General features: G+C 49.9%; 1 protein-coding gene across 50 annotated transcripts in view; it reads left to right on the forward strand.

Annotated features, from left to right (window-relative positions):
- Positions 1-22494, forward strand: part of PPP6R2 (protein phosphatase 6 regulatory subunit 2) — a 95556-nt gene that overhangs the window by 58982 nt on the left and 14080 nt on the right. For 25 of the 50 annotated variants that reach the window (XM_063723172.1, XM_024239684.3, XM_024239679.3 and 22 more), the window contains 6 exons: positions 6981-7118; positions 8532-8597; positions 11261-11373; positions 11742-11855; positions 14634-14760; positions 15823-15975. In XM_063723172.1, coding sequence (XP_063579242.1) covers positions 6981-7118; positions 8532-8597; positions 11261-11373; positions 11742-11855; positions 14634-14760; positions 15823-15975 — 711 coding nt within the window. Of the gene's footprint in view, positions 1-6980; positions 7119-8531; positions 8676-11260; positions 11374-11738; positions 11856-14633; positions 14761-15822; positions 15976-22494 lie in introns of all 50 variants that reach the window. The other 25 variants (XR_008517934.2, XR_008517933.2, XM_054543884.2 and 22 more) reach the window with 3 other exon arrangements.

Raw genomic sequence — 22494 nt, forward strand, 5'->3', positions numbered from 1 at the left:
TCATGGCAGGACCTTGGACATCCACCTTCTCAGGTCTGCAGCTTCATCTGTATGGGTGGCATGTCTGTCTGTCCAGAGCATTTATTCTTTCAAAACAAAGGTAATTTCTAGCATTAGACTTCTGCAAAAGCAGTTAGTGAATTCATCTCAGCCAGCTATAGCGGGGTCTTCCTGGAGTCCATCCTTGCTCCTGCCTTACATGTGACCTGACCCTGGCTTCTGCCCCTCCAGGCTGTGGACACACAGGTAGAGAGGCGTGGTGGCCCCTGTGCCTGCACCCCACGGTCCGTCTTGGCCAGTCTTCTTTCCTGTGTCATGCCCCACCCGCCCATCCCCGACAGGAGTATTTTAAAACAAATTCCAGACACCAGATTATTTCTTATGTAAATATTTCAGTGTGTATGTACATTTATTTATTTTTGAGACAGGGTCTCACTATGCCCAGGCTGGAGTCCACTGGCTCCATCACAGCCCACTGCAGTCTCAACCTGGTCAAGCTCAGGTGATCCTCCCACCTCGGCCTCCTGAGTAGCTGGGACTACAGGCACGTACCACCACACCTGGCTAGTTTTTTAAATATTTTTTGTAGAGATGGGGTTTCCCCATGTTACCCAGGCTGGTTTCAAACTCTTGGGCTCAAGTGATCTGCCTGCCCAGGCCTCCCAGAGACCTGGGACTACAGGTGTGAGCCACGATGCCCAGCTATGTATCTCTAAAATAAAGACGTCTTTCTTTTAAATATAATCAGAATTTCATGATCACACTCCAAAAATATTAACCGTAATTGTTTCATACCATCAAACATTCAGTCAGGGCACAAACCAGCATCTTATATCTGCTTTGAGCTCTGAGAAAGCGCGGCCCCACGAAGGCTGCGGCTCCCTTGACAACATTCAGCATGCGTGTGAGTGTTCAGTGGAATGCCGTCTTCCCTTGCGCCATAAATCTGAGAGCTGCAAGGGCCGCCAGGGGACTGCCTCACCTCAGCTCCTTCTGAATGGGAGTGGGAATGGAGGCAGCGGGGAGCTGTGGTGTGGGCCGGGGGGTTGTCGTGGCTGTGAGGTGGCAGTAGAAGTTGTAAACCCTTTACTGCCTGGCCCTGGCAGCCCAGTGACTAGATGCATGTATCTTATCATTTGCCATGACCTGATCTTATTCCCCTGCCACTTTCAGATATTTTCTTTATAATTTTACTGCTTCATATAATATTTTTCTTCCATTCTCTTACCCAGTACTGAAGGCATTAAAGTAATATGAGCTGAACTGTTAAAAATTTCTTCTATTGGCTGGGCGCGGTGGCTCACACCTGTAATCCCAGCACTTTGGGAGGCCGAGGCGAGTGGATCACCTGAGGTCAGGAGTTCGAGACCAGCCTGACCAACGTGGAGAAACCCCATCTCTACTAAAAATACAAAATTAGTCGGGCGTGGTGGCACATGCCTGTAATCCCAGCTACTCAGGAGGCTGAGGCAGGAGAGTCGCTTGAACCCAGGAGGCAGAGGTTGCAGTGAGCTGAGATTGCGCCATTGCACTCTAGCCTGGGCAACAAGAGCGAAACTTTCCATCACCCAGCAGCTGGCTTGTTCTCAGGGCCAGCTGTGAGGCAGGGATGCTTTGAGCCTTCGTCCTGTGTTTCCTGAAACTGTGGGAGTAGCCTAAAGGTGGGGCTTCGGTGAAATGACCGTCCGCATTTTCCCCGCCCTTCATTATGAATTCTTTCAAATGTCTACAAATTAGAGAAAATATTTCATGAACCCCCATGTCTCCGTCACTCAGATTCCACATCATCTGTGCATGGCTAATCACATTTCTTCTGTATCTCTTTATTTGTTTTTCTTCAAGATTGTTTTTATGATTCTTTGCCTTTTGATGATGATGATGATGATGATTATTTTTTTGAGGCAGAGTCTTGCTCTGTTGCCAGGCTGAAGTGCAGTGGTGGCAATCTCAGCTCACCACAACCTCTGCCTCCCGGGTTCCAGCGATTCTTCTGCCTCAGCCTGCCCAGTAGCCAGGTCTGCAGGCGTGCACCCCTATGCCCAACTAATTTTTGTATTTTTAGTAGAGACAGGGTTTCACCATGTTGGCCAGGATGGTTTCAATCTCTTGACCTCGTGATCCGCCCACCTTGGCCTCCCAAAGTGTTGGGATTACAGGTGTGAGCCCCTGAGCCCGGCCGATGATGATGATGATGATGATGATGATTTTTGAGACGGAGTTTTGCTTTGTTGCCAAGGCTGGAGTGCGGTGGCGTGACCTCGGCTCATTGCAGCCTCTGCCTACGGGATTCAAGCAATTCTCCTGCCTCAGTCTCCCAAGTAGCTGGGATTACAGGTGCCCGCCACCACACTGGGGTAATTTTTATATTTTTTAGTAGAGACAGAGTTTCACCATGTTGGCCAGGCTGGTCCCAAACTCCTGACCTCAGGTGATCCGCCTGCTTCAGCTTCCCAAAGTGCTAGGATTACAGGTGTGAGCCACTGCACACCTATTTTGTTTTTTGTTTTTATTTTTTTCTTTTCTATTTTTTAATTTTTGCTTTCTTTTTTTTATTGTTTTAGAATAAGCAAATTTTAGAATGAGTTTGTCACTTTCTACATTCTCCCTCTCCATACCCTGCCCCCCAAAAATAAACCTACTGAAATTTTGATGAGGTTTGCATTGGCTGTCGTTGGGTCTGGCAAACTGTGGTCCACAGGCCAAAAGCAGCCATCACTGATTGTGTGAGTGAGGTCTTACTGTAGCACAGCCACTTCCGTTTCTGTGCACGCTGCCCGGGGCTCCTTTCACGCCACAGCAGCACAGCTGGTAGCTCAGGCTACTATGATTTCTCAGAAATACACTGCACTTCTCTGTATGGCAGTCTTGAGCATCTTTCACTAGATTTATTCTTAGGTATTTGATATCTTTGTATTATTCTAAGTGGTGTCTTTTTTTTTTTTTTTTTGAGATGGAGTCTTGCTCTGTCATCCAGGCTGGAGTGCAATGGCGCAATCTGGGCTCACTGCAACCTCCACCTCCTGGGTTCAAGCGATCTCGTGGATTCTCGTGCCTCAGCCTCCCGCCCGGGGGATAGAGTGAGATTCTGTCTCCAAAAAAAGAAAAAAGAACCTCTATTTTTTTCAAGCCCATAATGATCAAGGTATCATATTCACATACATCAGTATTCTAGTTGTGATATTATACTGGTGTTTTAGAAAATGTCACCATTGGAGGAAACATGTCAAAGCATACAAGGATTTTGTTTTTGTTTTCGTTTGAGACAAAGTCTCCCTTTTGTCTCCTAGGCTGGAGTGCAGGGGCACAATCTCGGCTGACTGCAACCTCCACCCCGGGTTCATGTGATTCTCCTGCCTCCCGAGTAGCCGGGATTACAGGTGCCTGCCCCCATGACCGGCTAATTTTTGTATTTTTGGTAGAGATGGGGTTTCACCATGTTGGCCAGGTGGTCTTAAACTCCTGACCTCAGGTGATCCACCTGCCTTGGCCTCCCAAAGTGCTGGGATTACAGGCGTGAGCCCCCACACCCGGCCTTTAAATGGTATCTTTTTAATTGAAATTTTGATTGAGATTACTGTATTTACAAGAGGTTGTATGAAATAATATGAAGAAAATCCTTGGCCGGGAGCAGTGGCTCACTCCACCCAACACTCTGGGAAGCTGAGGTGAGTGGATCGCTTGAGCCCATGAGTTTGAGAGCAGCCTGGCCAACATGCCGAAACCCCGTCTCTACTAAAAATATAAAAATTAGCTGGGTGTAGTGGCACACGCCTGTAATCCCAGCTACTTGGTGGGGCTGAGACAGGAGAATCACTTGAACCTGAAGGTGGAGGTTGCAATGAGCTGAGATCGGGCCACTGCACTCCAGCCTAGGTAACAGAGCGAGACTCTGTCTCCCAAAAAAAAGAAAAAAAAGGTCAGGCATGGTGGCTCACACCTGTAATCCCAGCATTTTGGGAGGCCAAGGCAAGCGGATTACCTGAGGTCAGGAGTTTGAGACCAGCCTGGCCCAACATGGTGAAACCCTGTCTCTACTAAAAATACAAAAATTAGCTGGGCGTGGTGGCAGGCACCCGTAATCACAGCTACTCAGGAGGCTGACAGGAGAATCACTTGAACCCAAGGGTGGAGGTTGCAGTGAGCCGAGATTGTGACTCTGCACTCCAGCCTGGGCGACAAAGGGGAGACTTTGTCTCAAACAAAAACAAGGCCTGGCACAGTGGCTCACGCCTGTAATCCCAGCACTTTGGGAGGCCGAGGTGGGCGGATCACAAGGTCAGGAGATCGAGACCATCCTGGCTAACACGGTGAAACCCCGTCTCTACTAAAAATACAAAAAATTGGCTGGACGTGGTGGTGGGTGCCTGTAGTCCCAGCTACTCAGGAGGCTGAGGCAGGAGAATGGCATGAACCCAGGAGGCGGAGCTTGCAGTGAGCTGAGATCGCGCCACTGCACTCCAGCCTGGGCGACAGAGCGAGACTCCGTCTCAAAAAAACAAACAAAAATCCTTGTATGCTTTGACATGTTTCCTCCAATGGTGACATTTTCTAAAATACTAGTAGAATATCACAACTAGAATATTGATGTGAATGTGTGAATATGATCCGTCGATCATTACGGGCTCAAAAAAAATAGAGGTTCTTTTTTCTTTTTTTGGAGATAGAATCTCACTCTATCCTCCAGGCTGGAGTGCAGTGGTGCGATCTCGGCTCACTGCAACCTCTGCCTCCTGGGTTCAAGCAATTCTCGCCTCAGCCTCCCAAGTAGCTGGGATTACAGGCACTCACCACCACGTCTTGCTAATTTTTATATTTTTAGTAGAGACCATGTTGGCCAGGCTGGTCTTGAACTCCTGAGATCAAGTGATCCGCCTGCCTTGACCTCCCTCAAGTGCCGGGATTACAGGCATGAGCCACCACGCCCAGCCTGGGGTTATTTTTTCTTAAATGTTTGGAAGAATTTATTAGGCCATTAAACCTTCTCTGTAGAGAGAGCCTATTAATTATAGAGTTTGTGGGGTTTTAGTATGTTCTGGAACTATTCTGATTTTTGTTTCTTGTCAGTTTAGATAAGTCCTTTTTTTTTTTTTTTTTTTTTTTTTTAAGACGGAGTCTTGCTCTGTCACCCAGGCTGGAGTGCAGTGGCGTGATCTCGGCTCACTGCAAGCTCCGCCTCCCGGGTTCATGGTATTCTCCTGCCTCAGCCTCCCGAGTAGCTGGGATTACACGGGCCCACCACCATGCCTGGCTAATTTTTTTTGTATTTTTAGTAGAGACGGTGTTTCACCATGTTAGCCAGGATGGTCTTGATCTCCTAACCTCAGGTGATCCACCCGCCTCAGCCTCCCAAAGTATTGGGATTACAGGCGTGAGCCACCGTGCCTGGCCTAGATAAGTACTTTTTTTTTTTTTTTTTTTTTTTTTTTGAGACGGAGTTTTGCTCTTGTTGCCCAGGCTGGAGTGTAATGGTGCGATCTTGGCTCACCGCAACCTCCGCCTCCCAGGTTCAAGCAATTCTCCTGCCTCAGCCTCCCGAGTAGCTGGGATTGCAGGCATGCACCACCACGCCTGGCTAATTTTGTATTTTTAGTAGAGACGGGGTTTTCTCCATGTTGAGGCTGGTCTCGAACTCCTGACCTCAGGTGATCCACCCGCCCCGGCCTCCCAAAGTGCTGGGATTACAGGCGTGAGCCACCGCACCTGGCCAGATAAGTACTTTTTACAAGGAAATTTCTTTTCTAAATTTACAAAAACTGGCATAAAATTGTTTCTATTAAATTCTCGTAATATACCAGGTGTGGTGGCTCCTGCTTATTATTACAGCATTTTGGGAGGCTGAGGTGGGAGAATCACTTGAGCTCAGAAGGTGGAGGCTGCAGTGAGTTGTGATCGCACTACTGCACTCCAGCCTGGGGGACAGAGTGAGACCTTGTCTCAAAAAAAAAAAAAAAAACTACAAACCTCTCATAATAGTTTTTATTTCTGTAGGATCTTTAGCGATGTCCCTTGTTTCATTCTTAATATTGTTATTTGTACCTTCTGTTTTGTCCTTCGTCTTTCTAGAAGTTTAATCATCCTTTTCGAAGAGCCATCCTCCTCTCCTCCTCCCCTACCCCCTCCTCCCCCTCCTCTTCCTTCTTCTCCTTCTCTTTTCCCACCACTCCTTTTCCTACTCTCCCTCCTCATCACAGCACTGGGGAGTGAGGCTGAGGCCCTGCAGCCAGGTGGGCCTTCTTTGTGTTCCCATTGTTTCCAGTGGAGGGCTGGGTCTACCCCAGCCACCAGCCCAGTAGCCTGGACATAGCAGACACTTATCTCTGTAGGCTGAGTTGAGCTCAATTTGCAGCGAGCCCAGCCTTCACCTCTCCACTGTTACCTCGGATCCGCTGTCTGAGCAGCCCACTGCGTCTGTGATGGGCGCTGTGCCCGCCCGTGGCCTCTACACCTAGTTGGCACTGGTCATCAGCCAGCCAAAGGATGCCTCTTTTTCTTTTCTAAAATCTCAGTCTTCTTTCCCTTTCAACCACTCACAGGTTTTGGTCAGCAGCTGGCATATTGTGCACTCTGTGCTCCCTGGGTGTGTGTTCTAGGCCTGGGGCTGCCAGTGATGGCCATCAGCTCAGCTCAGCTCTGTCTACACCATTCGTTTCTGTTGGAAAAACCCGAACCAGTAGGTATTGGATGGCAGCTGCTCACGGCAGCCTGTGCTGCCTCCACCTGGGACAGCTGTGTCCTGTCGGTGCGGAGCCACAGGGGTCCCTGTGCAGTGGCCTCCCCTTGCCCAGGCCCTCACATACACCACTGCCTGGTAGGACTCTGCCTGTCGCTTGAGGGGGCTTTCTTACAATCTTGTCTGGGTCTTTCCGTTATTTCTGCTTAATATAATTAATAGTTCAACTTTCCCATGAGAGTTTTTGGAGGAGGTGTCTCAAGGTTGTCAGGGTCGGCCCTGCCTGCGTCTCAGGTGTGTGTGATTGCAGGTGATTATATTTTTGAAGAAGAAGGACAAGTTCATCAGCCTGGTGTTGAAGCACATTGGCACCTCAGCGCTTATGGACCTGCTGCTGCGCCTGGTCAGCTGTGTGGAGCCAGCCGGGCTCCGGCAGGAAGTCCTGCACGTGAGTCCGGGAGTACCCCCAGTTCCCGAGGGCAGGGGTGCTGCAGGAAGCCAGCTGGTTAAGTGCAGGAGCTCAGAGCACCAGGGTACCCGGCCCCCATCTCTCCATCTAGCGTGCACTTCTCCTTGGGGCTGTTAGGGGTTCTTGTCAAGGATTGTGGCCTGTACCTTTTCTACTGTCCCGACTCAACTCGCTCAGAAGCACGGAGCAGAGAGGTCCCTTCTTCCCACAGTCTCCAGCCTCCTGCTCTGTGAAGAGGCTGAAATGGACTTTCCCTGCCTGCCTCCTTTTCCCCTGCCAGCACCCACCCCCGTGGCTTAGAGCAGGAGGTCAGTGAGGTGCTGGCCTTGCGTCCAGGCCTGTGCCTGCCAGGAGTGCCCCGGTGGACAGCAGTTCCCTGCAGAGCCCCGCTGTTTACCCTGGAGTGTGGATGCGTCTGTTCTGATGGTGTTTAGTCAGTGAGAACAGGTGCTACAGTTCCCGAAAAGAGGAGGATGCCCCCCTCAGAGAAGCCCAGGAAATCCCTGCTGACAAACTTCTGCTCACTGTTCGGCCAGCTTTGTTTGTGGTGAGGTTTAAAATAGAGTAGAGTAAACTATAAGGCCCTCTGCCTGTTTCCCAGCTCCTGGAATCAGGACTCATCCAGATGGTCACTCTCACTCTTAGGTTAGTAATGCTTCCTCAGGGAGCAGCTTCTCACCAGGAATGACTGACCGTCACCAACCTTTACACAGTGGACACAGGATCAATACTAGTGTCCACTACAGTGGTCATAGCCGTTAGTGGGAAGCCTGCAGAACTCTACGTCAGGCAGCCTTTTAGCTGCTTTTCTTGATTCACTTCACAAAGTAGCCATGGGGGGACAGGTCATCCCATTTTTGGATAAGGAATTTAGGCACAAGGCGCAGCAGTGCGTTGGGGGAGCCAGGTGTGGCCCAGGCCTGCCAGACCCCGACACTCACACTGGGCCCCCGTTGCCCTTGAGCTTTACCCCACAGTGTTCCTGTGGCCTCTCCAGGGTGGATTTCCTCTTCCTCATCCTGGGAAGGCCCCAGTGCTGCAGGGAACAGCTGAGGCTTCTCTGGCTTCAGCATCCAGCGGGGCTCCTGAGCTGTAGCTCATGTGGCTCATTTGCACCCTGGTCCTTAAGAGAGAAGTCCTGAAGACAGAGGTTACATATGCACCATTAGGACAGAGGGATGGTGGTCACCCTTGATCATCTTTTGAGCCACTCCCAGAACCTCCCAGAACTCAGTCATCGTGTGTTATTTGTGTTCTTTCTGGGTCTGGGATGTGTCAGGCAAAGAGCCTATATTCTAGAAAACGGGTGCAGTGCTGCACCAAAGGGGAAAGGTTCCTGCTGTTTACTTAGACTTGAGCAGCGACACTGAAAGGCCTCTTTTTCTCTTTCAGTGGCTGAATGAAGAGAAGGTCATCCAGAGGCTTGTGGAGTTGATCCATCCAAGCCAGGATGAAGATGTGAGTGTGCTGCTTACCGAGCTTCGTGCATCAGCCCAGGCCTGTGCTGCCAGGTCACCCACTGCTGCGGGCCAGGGGGTGAGGGAGGGCAAGTCATCCCTTTCCTAAGATGAGGATCGGTTAGGTACTTTTCTTTCTTTAATCAAGCACTGACTTCTAGGCTGGATTTTTGTTTGTTTGTTTTTTTGAGATGGAGTTTCGCTCTTGTTGCCCGGGCTGGAGTGCAGTGGCGCGATCTCAGCTCACCACAACCTCCGCCTCTCGGGTTCAAGCAATTCTCCTGCTCACCCAGTCGGGTGAGCCACCACACCCAGCCTCTAGGCTGTTTTCTTGTTGTTGTTGAAATAGAGATGAGGTCTCACTACATTGCTCAGGCTGGTCTCAAAAACCTGGCCTCAAGTGATCCTCCTACCTCAGCCTCCTAAAGTGCTATGGTTACAGGAGTGAGCCACCATGCCTGGCCCAGGCTTTTTTTTCTTAACTGAAAAATAATCTATGTGTATTATAAAAACAATTCTAGGACAGGCGCGGTGGCTCATGCCTGTAATCCCAGCACTTTGGGAGGCTGAGGCGGGCCGATCACTTGAGGTCAGGAGTTTTGAGACCAGCCTGGCCAACATGGCGAAACCCTGTCTCTACTAAAAATTAGCGAAGTGTGGTGTCAGATGCCTGTAATCCCAGCCACTCAGGAGGCCGAGGCACAAGAATCACTTGAACCCAGGAAGGGGAGCTTGCAGTGAGCCGGGATCACACCACTGTGCTCCAGCCTGGGCGACAGCAAGATTCTGTCTCAACAAACAAACAAACCAAAGAACAATTCTAATGGAATTGTATTAGTCGTCTGTGACTGAATAGCAAATTACCCTGAAACGTAGGTGCTTATGGCAAGTATTTTTACCTGTAGCAGTATCAGTTTCTGCGGACAGGCGTCTGAATGTGGTTTAGTGGCTCTTCTGCTCAGTCAAAGTGCAGTCATCTCAGAGCTCCACTGGGGTAGAGGCCAGCTCCATGGTCACAGATGGCTTGGCAGCATCCAGTTCCTCAGGGCTGTGGGCCGAGGCCGCCCTCAGCATTGCACCACGTGGGCCTCTCCACAGGGCAGCACACAACGTAGAGCTGAGCTTTCCCCTCACTCTTACTGTATTTGGCTCTTTAGACCTGGGTGGCTGGGTCCAGCCCACACTAAAAGAGATGGGGGCTATAGGGGCATGAACTCCAGGAGGGGATTGCTAGGGGCCCCTAGAAGCCACCCACCCTGGAAGCACCTAAGGTGACAATGGGGCTCCCTGTGGTGATCCCTGTTGAGAGTTTGGGGTATATCCCAGTGGGCCTTTTCCTAGCATTACACATATCGATTTATACATACAACCACGTGTCCTCGGCAGATTGGAAAACAGTGGTGCTGACTCGTGTCTGAGGCCTTCACCACTGCCTGGCCAACCACCCTACTTTGTTCTCCGTCAGCCCACAGGGCTGATCAGACAGACGGGGAAGCCACGTTGGCATCTGTAGGAAGCAAGAAGGCCGCGCTGCCTGAGAACCGGAGCCCACCCATGCATGTGGGTGTTGTGGGCTGATGGCCTGTCCTGGGTCCCAAAGGCAGACCTCAGAGCTAATCTGGCTGCTTTCTTTTCTCCCTAAATACTCCTGTGAGTGTTTGCTTTCCCTCAGTCTTCCCACAGCATGTGAACCAATGCTGCAGGGAGTCGGGTTGTTTCTTTCTTAATCACGTTTGTCTTACCTACAGAACAGCCTCTACATTGTCAGCAGGGGCACGTTCCCATCAGGGATTGCGTGTTAATGTTTCCCTAAAAAAGTTGAGTCCTCTGTTTTCTTGGTAGCAACTTCCCTATTTTCATTAGCTTACAGGACTCATTCTGAATAATAGCAGCTACTTATTACCACATTTAAAATACAGTATCAGTAACATGGCCACATATTCGGTATATTTCAAAACGTGGATCACAGGTATAGCCCAGTGTCTGCATTGCATATCTGACCATTATTAGCCCTGTTTTGAATTCCTGAAGATAGTTCAATGCAGCTTTAAAAAAAAGAAAAATCTGACCAGATCTACATTTTGACGACAGAAAAGGCAGACAGAGCCTTCTTTGAAATGAAGCTGTTGTCTGGAATCTTTGTAGAAAACTGGTTTAGAGAAAGTCCCACATCTTTTTATTTTATTTTATTTTTTTTTTTTGAGACAGAGTCTCGCTCTGTCACCCAGGCTGGAGTGCAGTGGTGCGATCTTGGCTCACTGCAAGCTCCATCTCCCAGGTTCAAGCCATTCTCGTGCCCTCAGCCTCCCGAGTAGCTGGTACTACAGGCGCCCGCCACCACACCCGGCTAATTTTTTGTATTTTTAGTAGAGACGGGGTTTCACCGTGTTAGCCAAGATGGTCTTGATCTCCTGACCTGATGATCCGCCCGCCTTGGCCTCCCAAAGTGCTTGGATTACAGGCCTGAGCCATTGTGCCCGGCCAAAAGTCCCACATCTTTAAAAAAAAAAAAAAAGTATTTGAACATCACGATGGTATTGAACAACAACGAAAGTCTAGCATCTGCCAGAGAAGCAGCAGGATCGTGCCCTGTGTGCCCAGCAGGGCTGGTCCTGCTGTTTCTTCTCCACACTGAGGGGCTCTGTGTTTCCCTTGTCTTTTCAGAGGCAGTCAAATGCTTCTCAGACTCTCTGTGACATAGTTAGGCTGGGCAGAGACCAGGGCAGTCAGCTGCAAGAGGCTCTGGAGCCAGACCCGCTCCTCACAGCGCTGGAGTCGTGAGTGCTGGTGGGCCGTGGTGCTGGTGGGCCTCCCTTTCTGGGTCATGGGGACATCTCTGAGCCTTGCTCGAGCACCAGGATATGTTGCCACCTCCTCTGATTCACATTCGAATTAACCCCAGGTTCAGAGCCCATGTTAACTTGGTGCCTGTTTCCAGAGGGAGGGGTCTCCAGAGGAGTCACCTGGTGGGTCTAGAGAGTGGGCCAGCAGCAGCAGGAGTGTCCTGAGAACCCTGGCGCCTGGCCTTGAGCCTGAGCAGGTTTAGGGTTTTGCTGGGATCCTCCACGGGGAGGAAGGAGCATCCTTGCATCCTTTGTGTGTGTATCTGCTCTGCCAGGCAGTGACCTCTGTGTGTGTCCAGCAGGCAGGACTGTGTGGAGCAGCTTCTGAAGAACATGTTTGATGGAGACCGGACAGAGAGCTGCCTCGTCAGTGGGACTCAGGTGTTACTCACCTTGCTGGAAACCAGGCGGGTTGGGTGAGTCTCTCTCATGAGGAGAAATCGTGTAGAGCTGAACTTGATGCTTCAGTGATATGGCAGCCCACATGAGCAGTCTGGATTATGTCATTTGTGTTTTTAATTTTTGATTATGCAAGTAATAACATGGATAGATTCCCCTTGTTGAAGGCTTGACTTTATGGCTGTGGCCAAGTCCCCTTGGACCCTCATCATCACTGGTGCTCCCTCTCCAGCCTGAAGCTGCTCGTCATGACCAGTTGGCGATGCATTTGTCGATGTGTGTGGAACAGGTGTGGTTGGCAGGTTTTCCCCAAGGACTGTTCCGACAAGTCTCCACAGCTCCCGTGTGTGTTTGTGTGTGTGTTGCAGGGTTTCCACTCTGACGCACGGTTACATATATATGTGTTTATCTCCCATGCAGACTGGCCCTCACAGGGCGGGGGTGTGACATTCACCTCTGTCTCCCATGCCCTGTGCACCCACGGGTCAGCACCGCCTGCTGAGCATCGTGCTGAGCACTTTTTTCCCAGGCAACTGTCCTCCATTGCCCTTTCTTATTCATCAGGTGTCATTTCTGCACCCACTGTGCACTAACACGGGTCTGAGGGGACAGAGAACTGAGACACAGCCCCTCCCCTTTAATTGCTCCCAGTCTGGCACAGGAGGCCAGTGTGTGGACAGCGAGGGTGATGCAGAGTGGCGAGTGCAGTAGACATGCACCCTGTGCCTCAGGGCTCACAAGAAGGGACCCACATGGGGCTAGTGGGTGGAGCCTCGCAGTCAGGGACGTTTTCCCTGGGAGGCCGCATCTGGTCAGAGACAGCTTCTGGGATGAGGCAGTGAGGGGGTCCCAGTGTGGACACAAGCATGGGGCAATATGTGGCAGAGGAGAGTGGAGCTTGCTTGGAGGTGCTCCTTTGCTGTGACCCCACACCGCTGTCCTCAGGTGCGGCTGTCGGAGGCTGCTGAGGCACGACAGTGAATGGGCAGAGACAGAGGAGTCAGCAGCAGAAGTGAGTTCGGGTGAAAGTTGAGTTTGTTTGAGGATATAGGTGCTGGAGACCCTTCTCTGACCCCCGGTAGAAATTTCAGGAAGTGTTTGAAACTGTTTCTCTGGATCACAGTGTGGCCTAGTCCTTCCCTCAGGTCATAGAAGGCTGGGCACTGCCAGAGCCGTTCAAGCAGTTGAAACTCCGAGGAGGATGCCCATGAGGCACAAATGGAAAGACGGCTGAGTGGAGTCTGTGAGGGAGGCATTGGCACAAGGGGGTGCAGTGTGCCCACCAGGTGCCCAAGAGATCCTATAGGGTGTGTCCCGAAAGGGCCACATCAGTGTTCTCTGGGCACTTCCCCTCCTGGCCTCCCCCTGGCCCTTGAACCCCATCTGTGGATTCAGGTTCCCCACATGCCAGCAGGAACCTGATGTCTCCAAGACGTTTCCGTCGTCTCCATTCCATCACAGGCTGCGACGATGTCTAACTCTCCCAAGATGGCCGTAGCTCCCTTATTTCCACGTTCTGGGAAGAACATAATTCAGCCCCCAACACTGATAGCCTGTGCTTTTTAAAGTGAAAGAAAAAGGAACAGTAAGAAAATGATAAGAAATTGACTTAACCTTGGTAGTGAGGTTGTTAGGACTCTCTCTCTTTCTCTCTCTCCCTGTCTCTCTCTCATAGTACCTAATACATATTTGTTAGTTTATTAACCAGAAGTAGTGTTATAATGTTACCATTGTCCCTAGTTAGGCAACTGGAATATTGATATTTTAATCTTCATAAACCCAGGAAAGCTGAGCCACTTCTGAGGCCCAAGCTTAACCCTGCATGTGATAGAGGGGACTGTGTAAAAATCAGGAAAACAGAGATAAGCCAGTTGTTTCTCTTAGATTATTGTGATTATTATTATTATTATTATTTTCAGACAGTGTCTTGCTCTGTCACCCAAGTGGGAGTGCAGTGGCGCACGGCCTCAGAGTCCTGAGCTCAAGCGATCTTCTCACCTGTCCCTCCCAAAGTGCTGGGATTATAGGTGTGAGCCACTGCACCTGGCTCTCTGATTTTTAAAATTATTTTGCATATTACTTTAAAAAATGTATGATTATGTATTACTTTTACAACTGGAAAGAATGTTTAAATAAATATCTCAGAAGACTTGCTTGAAAACACCACGGGGATAGGCGCGGTGGCTCACGCTTGTAATCCCAGCACTTTGGGAGGCCAAGGCGGGCGGATCACCTGAGGTCAGGTGATCAAGACCAGCCTGGCCAAGATGGCGAAATCCTGTCTCTACTAAAAATACAAAAAGGAGGCTGAGGCAGGAGAATCGCTTGAACCTGGGAGGTGGAGGTTGCAGTGAGCTGAGATTGCACCATTGCACTCCAGCCTGGGTGACAGAGCGAGACTCCGGCTCAAAAAAATAAATAAATACATAAAAATAAAAATCGACACATGAACAGTGAAAGAGACAGGGATAGCAGTGAAGGTTTTAAAAGCGGTACAAAGCAGCACCCCCCGCTGGTGCTGGGGCCAGTGAGTCCTGTGTTGTGTCACTTGCCCTGCCTCCATGTTCTCAGATGTCACAAGCAAGCATCTTCCTGAAGGTCTTTAGTGCCTTTCTCTTCTGCCTGTACCAGTCACCAGATCACGTGTAGAGACCTTGGGTAGCTGTACTCCTCTAGGATTTCTTTTTGGGAAAGTTAAAAGGGCTCTTTCTGGAAGAAGAGGATGCACTGAGTTGCTGGTGAGGTTGGACAGGGCCCTGGTGTCCCCGGTCTCCATCTGCTTTCCTCATCCACAGGACAGAGGGCTTGGTGGACTCCTTTTCTCAGGGACTGGAAAGGTCATACGCTGTCAGCAGCAGCGTACTACACGGCATCGAGCCTCGGCTGAAGGACTTCCACCAGCTCCTGCTCAACCCACCCAAGGTAAGTGGCCGTGGCGACTGCTGAGTGCCTTTGGAGGCGTCGCAGGGGAGGCTGACTTGCAGGGAGGAGAACCCACAGCTCGTCCCATAGGAAGCAGAGTGTGGAGTGAATGTGTTCTAAGACGGCTGTTCCCACACCCCCACTTGAGAAGCACCAGGCAGGTGCCAAAACACATTTTCAGGACTGCCCCTCCCAGATCTGCAAATGTTCATCTCTGCCTCTGCAAATGACCCTGAGGTCACCATAAGCTTGGCCTCCAAGTTGGGGGCACTTAGCTAAGGGGTGCTCAGCTCCTGAGAGGGAACCAGGGGGTGGCAGGGGAGGTCCTTTGCCCCGCTCAGCGCATGTTGAGGGGCATGAGGCACACAAAGGCTCCTTCTGGCTCAGACTGCCAGCCAGGCAACTCCCCATCCTGTCTCACCCTCCCCAGACACAACCCAACCCCTGCTGCATAGCACCCTCCTGACCTACAGCTCAGTTCCTCTCACTCACCACCTTGGTAAGATCTCCCTGCCCCACTAGCAAGCTCTGTGGGGGCCGAGATTCTGTTTTGTCAGCCTGGAGCCTTCAGTGAAGAGAAGGTAGATGCAGTATGCTGAGTGGGGGGGATCAGAAAAGACCTGCGGCCCATCCGAGGAGGCATTCCCATCAGTTTCCCCAAAGTGTGTTCATGGGACACTTGTTAACTTGGTGTTCTGAGGTTGTGTCCGCAGAGGGAGCCCCATTGGGCATCCTCAGTGAGGCATCGTGCCAAGGGCTCTGACCTCAGACTGGTACCGCTGGCCCCATCTTGGACATCTCACCTGCCGAGGGGCATGGTTCTCTGGCCCTGCAGGCTCAGACTGGAGTGCCCGTGAGCATCCTAGGAGCACTCTCTGAGGCCCTGAGGGGAGCAGCAGGCTCTTCACCCCATTGATGCCTTCATTTCTTCTGGCAGACAGCCCTCCCTGAGGAACCCCCACCACATACCTCACTACCCCAGGCTGGGCATGAGCCCAGAGACTCCAGCAGTGGCCTCACTGCTCACAGGGCCTAACTGGGTGGTGCCTTCTGTGTTTGCAGAAGAAAGCGATCCTGACCACCATTGGTGTGCTGGAGGAGCCTCTAGGGAATGCCCGTCTGCATGGCGCCCGCCTCATGGCAGCACTGCTGCACACAAACACACCTAGCATCAACCAGGAGCTCTGCCGGCTCAACACTATGGACTTACTGCTGGTAAGTGGGCCCCTCAGCCAGCCCTGCATATCTGTGAGTGTGCCGGGCATGGCCTGTGGACTTGTCAGGAGCAGCAGAGCAGGGTCCCAGCATTTGGACAAAGCTCTGCCAAGGGGAGGTTCCAGTCCCAAGTCCCAAGGCTGGACTACAGGTCTCTGGTGGGGCACAGAGCAACAGTGGGGCGTGTCTCAGCTGCAGGCTCACAGGAAGTGACGAGTCCACTGTAGAATTGCCCTGAAAGCAGAAGGCGGATTTCTAACCCTGTTTGACGGAATGGAGTGACACGTCTACCTCCTTTCTCATGTTCTGACTGAACAACATAGAACTTACACGGTGGTTATTAAGTATAAAATGTGCTAAAAGAGAAGCTCCCATCTTCCACAACAGAAGGTCAACCTGGCAGTTTTTGTCAAAGCCAGCAGGCAGTGCTTCTCCATCCTGCAGACGGCTTGCATGATGCTCCAGGTGTCTGAGGAGAGGAAAGGGCAGGTGGTGCTGGCAAGTAGTGCCAGTGAGCAGCCCTGGCTGCGGGCAGTGGGCTCCTCTGCGGAGAGCATGGGGCTGCTCCCCTGAGAACGAAGGGCACTGCCCTAGTGGGTCCTGTTGGCAGATGCAGCCCTCCTCCCCCTTCTGCCTGGCTCTGGGGCTCTGCTGGAATCTCCCTGCAATCTTAGTCCCAGAACTGGGCTTAAAGTGCTGTCTGGCCCAGAAGTTCTGTCAGCGTGTGGAAGGTCTGTCAGCGTGTAGAAGTTCTGGGCACTGATTTGGCTGTGAGAACCCAGTGTGCATCACGGGAGCAATTACAAAAGACCTACTTTCCTTTTCCCTCTTTTTTTTTTTTTTTTTTTTTTTTTTTGAGATGGAGTCTCTGTCACCAGGCTGGAGTGCAGTGGTGGGACCTCGGCTCACTGCAATCTCCAACTCCCTGGTTCAAGCAATTTTCCTGCCTCAGCCTCCTGAGTAGCTGGGATTACAGGCATGCGCCACCACACCCAGCTAATTTTTTTTGTATTTTTAGTAGAGACGGGGTTTCATCCTGTTGGCCAGGATGGTCTCAAACTCCTGACCTCGTGATCCACCCGCCTCGGCCTCCCAAAGTGCTGGGATTACAGGCGTGAGCCACTGCGCCCAGCCCCTTTTCCCTCTTCAAAAGAATTCTGTCTTCCACTTTCTTCCTCTCTTTTATATTTACTATGGTAAAATTTCATAACATAAACTTGGCTGTTTTAACTATTTTAAGGTGTGTAACTCAGTGCATTCACAATCTTGTATAGCCATTACCATTATCCACATCTAGAAGTTTTTCATTTTCCCAAACAGAAACTCTGTCTCCATTAAACACTAACTCCCCATTCATTCTCCCTCTCCACAGCCTCTGGCAATCACCATTGTCTTTGTCTCTGAATTTGACTATTCTAGGTACAGTTTATGAGTGGAATCATAAAGTATTATCTTTTTGTGACTGACTTATTTCACTTAGCACTGTGTGCCCAAGGTTCATTCAGTATTGTACTGTATGTCCAAATTTCCTTCCTATTTAAGGCTGAAAAATCGTGGGTGGGCCACGTTCTGTCCATCCATCCATCCATCCATCAGTGGACACTTGGGTCACTTCCAGCCTTGGCTATTGTGAATAAGACTGCTGTATATGTGGGTGTACAAATAGCTGTTTGAGTCTTTACTTTCAGTTCTTCTGGATAAATACCTACGAGGCCAGGTCATGTGACAATTTCATGGTTAAGTTTTGAGGCCAGACCTTTCCACAGTGGCCGCACCATTTTATCTTCCTGTCAACAAAGGCTCCCCTTTCTCCTCATCCTCCCCCTCATCCCGCCGACACTTGTCTTCCTTCTTCTGATGCTCGTCATCTGATGTGCGTGTGGAATGGTGTCTCCGTGTGGTTGATGCTCATCATCTGATGCGGATGTGGAATGGTGTCTCCGTGTGGCTGATGCTCGTCATCTGATGCGTGGAACAGTGTCTCCGTGTGGCTGACGCTCGTCATCTGATGTGGATGTGGAACGGTGTCTCCGTGTGGCTGACGCTCGTCATCTGATGCGCGTGTGGAACGGTGTCTCCGTGTGGCTGACGCTCGTCATCTGATGTGGACGTGTAACGGTGTCTCCGTGTGGCTGACGCTCGTCATCTGATGTGGATGTGGAACGGTGTCTCCGTGTGGCTGACGCTCGTCATCTGATGTGCGTGTGGAACGGTGTCTCCGTGTGGCTGACGCTCGTCATCTGATGTGGACGTGTAACGGTGTCTCCGTGTGGCTGACGCTCGTCATCTGATGTGGATGTGGAACGGTGTCTCCGTGTGGCTGACGCTCGTCATCTGATGTGCGTGTGGAACGGTGTCTCCGTGTGGCTGACGCTCGTCATCTGATGTGGGTGTGGAACGGTGTCTCCGTGTGGCTGACGCTCGTCATCTGATGTGCGTGTGGAACGGTGTCTCCGTGTGGCTGACGCTCGTCATCTGATGTGCGTGTGGAACGGTGTCTCCGTGTGGCTGACGCTCGTCATCTGATGCGCGTGTGGAACGGTGTCTCCGTGTGGCTGACGCTCGTCATCTGATGTGGACGTGTAACGGTGTCTCCGTGTGGCTGATGCTCGTCATCTGATGTGGATGTGGAACGGTGTCTCCGTGTGGCTGACGCTCGTCATCTGATGTGCGTGTGGAACGGTGTCTCCGTGTGGCTGATGCTCGTCATCTGATGTGCGTGTGGAACAGTGTCTCCGTGTGGTTGATGCTCGTCATCTGATGTGCGTGTGGAACGGTGTCTCCGTGTGATGAGTGATGTTGAGCATCTTCTCGTGCTTTTTGGCTATGTGAATAGCTTCGTTTGAGAAATGTCTATTCAAATCCTTTGACCATTTTTGAATTGGGTTTTTTTTTGGTTTTTTTTTTTTTTTTTTTTTTTTTTACTTTTAGAAGTTCTGTATATATTCTGGATATTAATCCTTTATCAGATATATGCAAATATTTTCTTTGGGTTATCTTTTTACATAAAAAGTTTTTTTTAGATGTAGGGTCTTGCAGTGCAGTGATCATAGCTCCCTGTAACTTTGAACTCCTGGGCTCAAGTGATCTCCCACCTTAGCCTCCTGAGTAGCTAAGACTGCAGGCATGCGCCACCACATCCAGCTAATTTTTATATTTTTTGTAGAGATGGGGTCTCACTATGTTGATCAGGCTGGCCTTGAACTCCTGACTTCAAGGATGCTCTGGCCGTGGCCTCCCAAAGTGCTGGAATTATAGGCATGAGCCACCAGCCACCCAGCCTTTACTCCTTGATAATGACCTTTGACACACAAGTTTTAAATTTTGATGAAATCCAATTATCTTTTTTTCTCTGTTGCCTGTGCTTTTGGTGTCATATCCGAAAAAGTCATTGCCAAATCAGTGTCATGAAGCTTTTCCTCTATGCTTCCTTCAAAAAGTTGTATGTTTTCTCTCTTATGTTTAGGTCTTGATCCATTTTGAATTAATTTTTGTATCTGGTGTAAGGTAAGGGTCCAGCTTCATTCTTTTGCATGGGGTTATCCAGTTTTCCCAGCACTTGTTGAAAAGACTGTCCTAGGCCGGGCACAGTGGTTCACGCCTGTAAACCCAGTATTTTGGGAGGCCAAGGCAGGCGGATCACCTGAGGTCAGGAGTTTGTTACCAGCCTGGCCAACATGGCGAAACCCCATCTCTACAAAAAATACAAAAATTAGCCAGGCATGGTGGCGGTGCCTGTAATCCCAGCTACTTGAGAGGCTGTGAGGCAGGAGAATCACTTGAACCTGGGAGGCGGAGGTTGCAGTGAGCCAAGATCACACCACTGTACTCCAGCCTGGGTGACAGAGCGAGATTCCATTTCAAAAAAAAAGAAACACTGTCCTTTCCCCCATGAATGGTCTCGGCCTAATTGTTAAATGCCAGCTGGCCAGCCGGGCGCGGTGGCTCACGCCTGTAATCCCAACACTTTGGGAGGCTGAGGTGGGTGGATCATGAGGTTAGGAGATTGAGACCATCCTGGCCAACATAGTGAAACCCTGTCTCTGCTGAAAATATGAAAAAATTAGCTGGGTGTGGTGGCACGTGCCTGTAGTCCCAGCTACTTGGGAGGCTGAGGCAGGAGAATGGCGTGAACCCGGGAGGTGGAGCTTGCAGTGAGCCAAGACTGTGCCACTGCATTCCAGCCTGGGCAACAGAGCGAGACTCCATCTCAAAAAAAACAAAAACAAAAACAGCTGGCCATGTGTGCAAAGGTTTCTTTCTGGACTCTCTGTTCTGTTTCGTTGGTTTATATGTCTGTCCTTACGCCAGTGCCACACTGTTTTGGTGACTGTAGCTTTGTAGTAAGTGGTAAGTGTGAGTTTTCCAACTTTGTTCTTTTTCCAGATTGTTTTGGCTATTCAAAGTCGTCCCTTGACATTCTGTATGAATTTGGGGATGGGTTTTTCAATGTTTGCAAAAATGCTGTTGAGATTTTGGTAGGGATTGCATTGAATTTATGATCGCTTTGGGTAATACTGTCTTCTTAGCAATATTAAGTCTTCAATCTGTGAACACAGATGTCTTCCTATTTATTATTTATTTATATTTTTGAGACAGAATCTCACTCTGTTGCCCAGGCTGGAGTGCAGTGGTGCAGTCTTGGCTCACCGCAACCTTTGCCTCCCGGGTTTAAACAAGTCTTCTGCCTCAGCCTCATGAGTAGCTGGGATTACAGGTGCACGCCACCACAAAATAATTTCTGTTTTTGTTTTTGTTTTTGTTTTTTTGAGACGGAGTCTCGCTGTCGCCCAGGCTGGAGTGTAGTGGCGCGATCTCGGCTCACTGCAGGCTCCGCCCCCCGGGTTCATGCCATTCTCCTGCCTCAGCCTCCCGAGTAGCTGGGACTACAGGCGCCTGCCACCTCGCCTGGCTAATTTTTTGTATTTTTAGTAGAGACGGGTTTTCACCATGTTAGCCAGGATGGTCTCGACCTCCTGACCTCGTGATCCACCCGCCTCAGCCTCCCAAAGTGCTGGGATTACAGGCGTGAGCCACTGCGCCCAGCCAATTTTTATATTTTTAGTAGAGATGGGGTTTCACCATGCTGGCCAGGTTGGTCTCAAACTCCTGACTCAAGTGATCTGCCCACATTGGCCTCCCAAAGTGCTGGGATTACAGGCATGAGCCACCGTGCCTGGCCCCATTTACTTTAAATAGGTCTTTAAATTCTTGTAGCAGTGTTTTGTAGTTTTCAGTATACAAATCTTTTATCTCCTTGACTTAATTCTTCTGGATGCTGTCATATATAAAATTGTTTTCTTACTTTCCTTTTTGGATTATTCAGTGCTAGTGTATGGAAATGCAGCTGCTTTTTTGTGTGTCAATTTTGTATCCTAGAACTTTGCTGAATCGTTTATTAGCTCTAGCAATTTATCTGGAATATTTAGAATTTTCTATGTGTAAGATCATATCAGGCCAGGTGTGGTGGCTCATGTTTGTAATCCCAGCACTTTGGGAGGCCTAGACGGGAGGATTGCTTGAACCCAAGAGTTTAAGACCAGCCTGGGCAACATAGTGAGACCTGGTCTCTACAAAATAAATAAGAATAAACATTAGGCAGCTGTGGTAGCACAGATCTGTAGTCCCAGCTATTCAGCAGACTGAAGAGGGAGGATCGCTTGAGTCCGGGAGGTCAGAGCTGCAGAGCCGAGATCACACCACTGTGGGTACTTCAGCCAGGGCAACAGAGCAATACCCTTGCTAAAAAAAAAAAATACATATTCTAAAAAAAAAAATCATGTCATTTGGGAACAAAGATAATTTTACTTTTGCCTTTACCATTTGGATGCCTTTTATTTCTTTTTCTTGCCTAATTGCTCTGGCTAGGACTTCTAAGAGAAGACTGAATAGCAGTGGTGAGAGTGAGCATCCTTGCCTCGCTCCTGATCTTAAAGAAGCTTTCAGTCTTTCAGCATTGAATATGTTGTCAGCTATGGGCTTTTCATAGGTGCCTTTATCATACTGAAGGTACTTCCTTCTATTCCTAGTTTGAGTGTTCTATCAAGAAAGTATGTTGAAATTTTTTTTTTTTTTTTTTTTTTTGAGACAGAGTTTTGCTCTTGTTGCCCAGGCTGGAGTGCAGCGGCGTGATCTTGGCTCACTGCAACGTCTGCCTCCTGGGCTCAGGCAATTCTCCTGCCTCAGCCTCCCAAGTAGCTGGGATTACAGGCGTGTGCCACCATGCCCGGCTAATTTTTGTATTTTCAGTAAAGATGGGGTTTCACCACGTTGGCCAGGCTGGTCTCGAACTCCTGACCTCAGGTGATCCACCCTCCTCGGCCTCCCAAAGTGTTGGGGTTACAGGCATGAGCCACCATACCTGGCCATATGTGGAATTTTATCAGATTTTTTTTTTGTATGAGTTGAGATGATCATTTGGCTTTCGTCCTTTATCCTGTTAATGTGGTGTATTGATTGATTTTCATATGTTGATCCATCCTTGCATTTGAGGAGCAAATCCCACTTTGTCCTGGTATA

This window comes from Pongo abelii, chromosome 23, assembly GCF_028885655.2.
Source record: "Pongo abelii isolate AG06213 chromosome 23, NHGRI_mPonAbe1-v2.0_pri, whole genome shotgun sequence".
Classification (NCBI taxonomy): Eukaryota; Metazoa; Chordata; class Mammalia; order Primates; family Hominidae; genus Pongo; species Pongo abelii.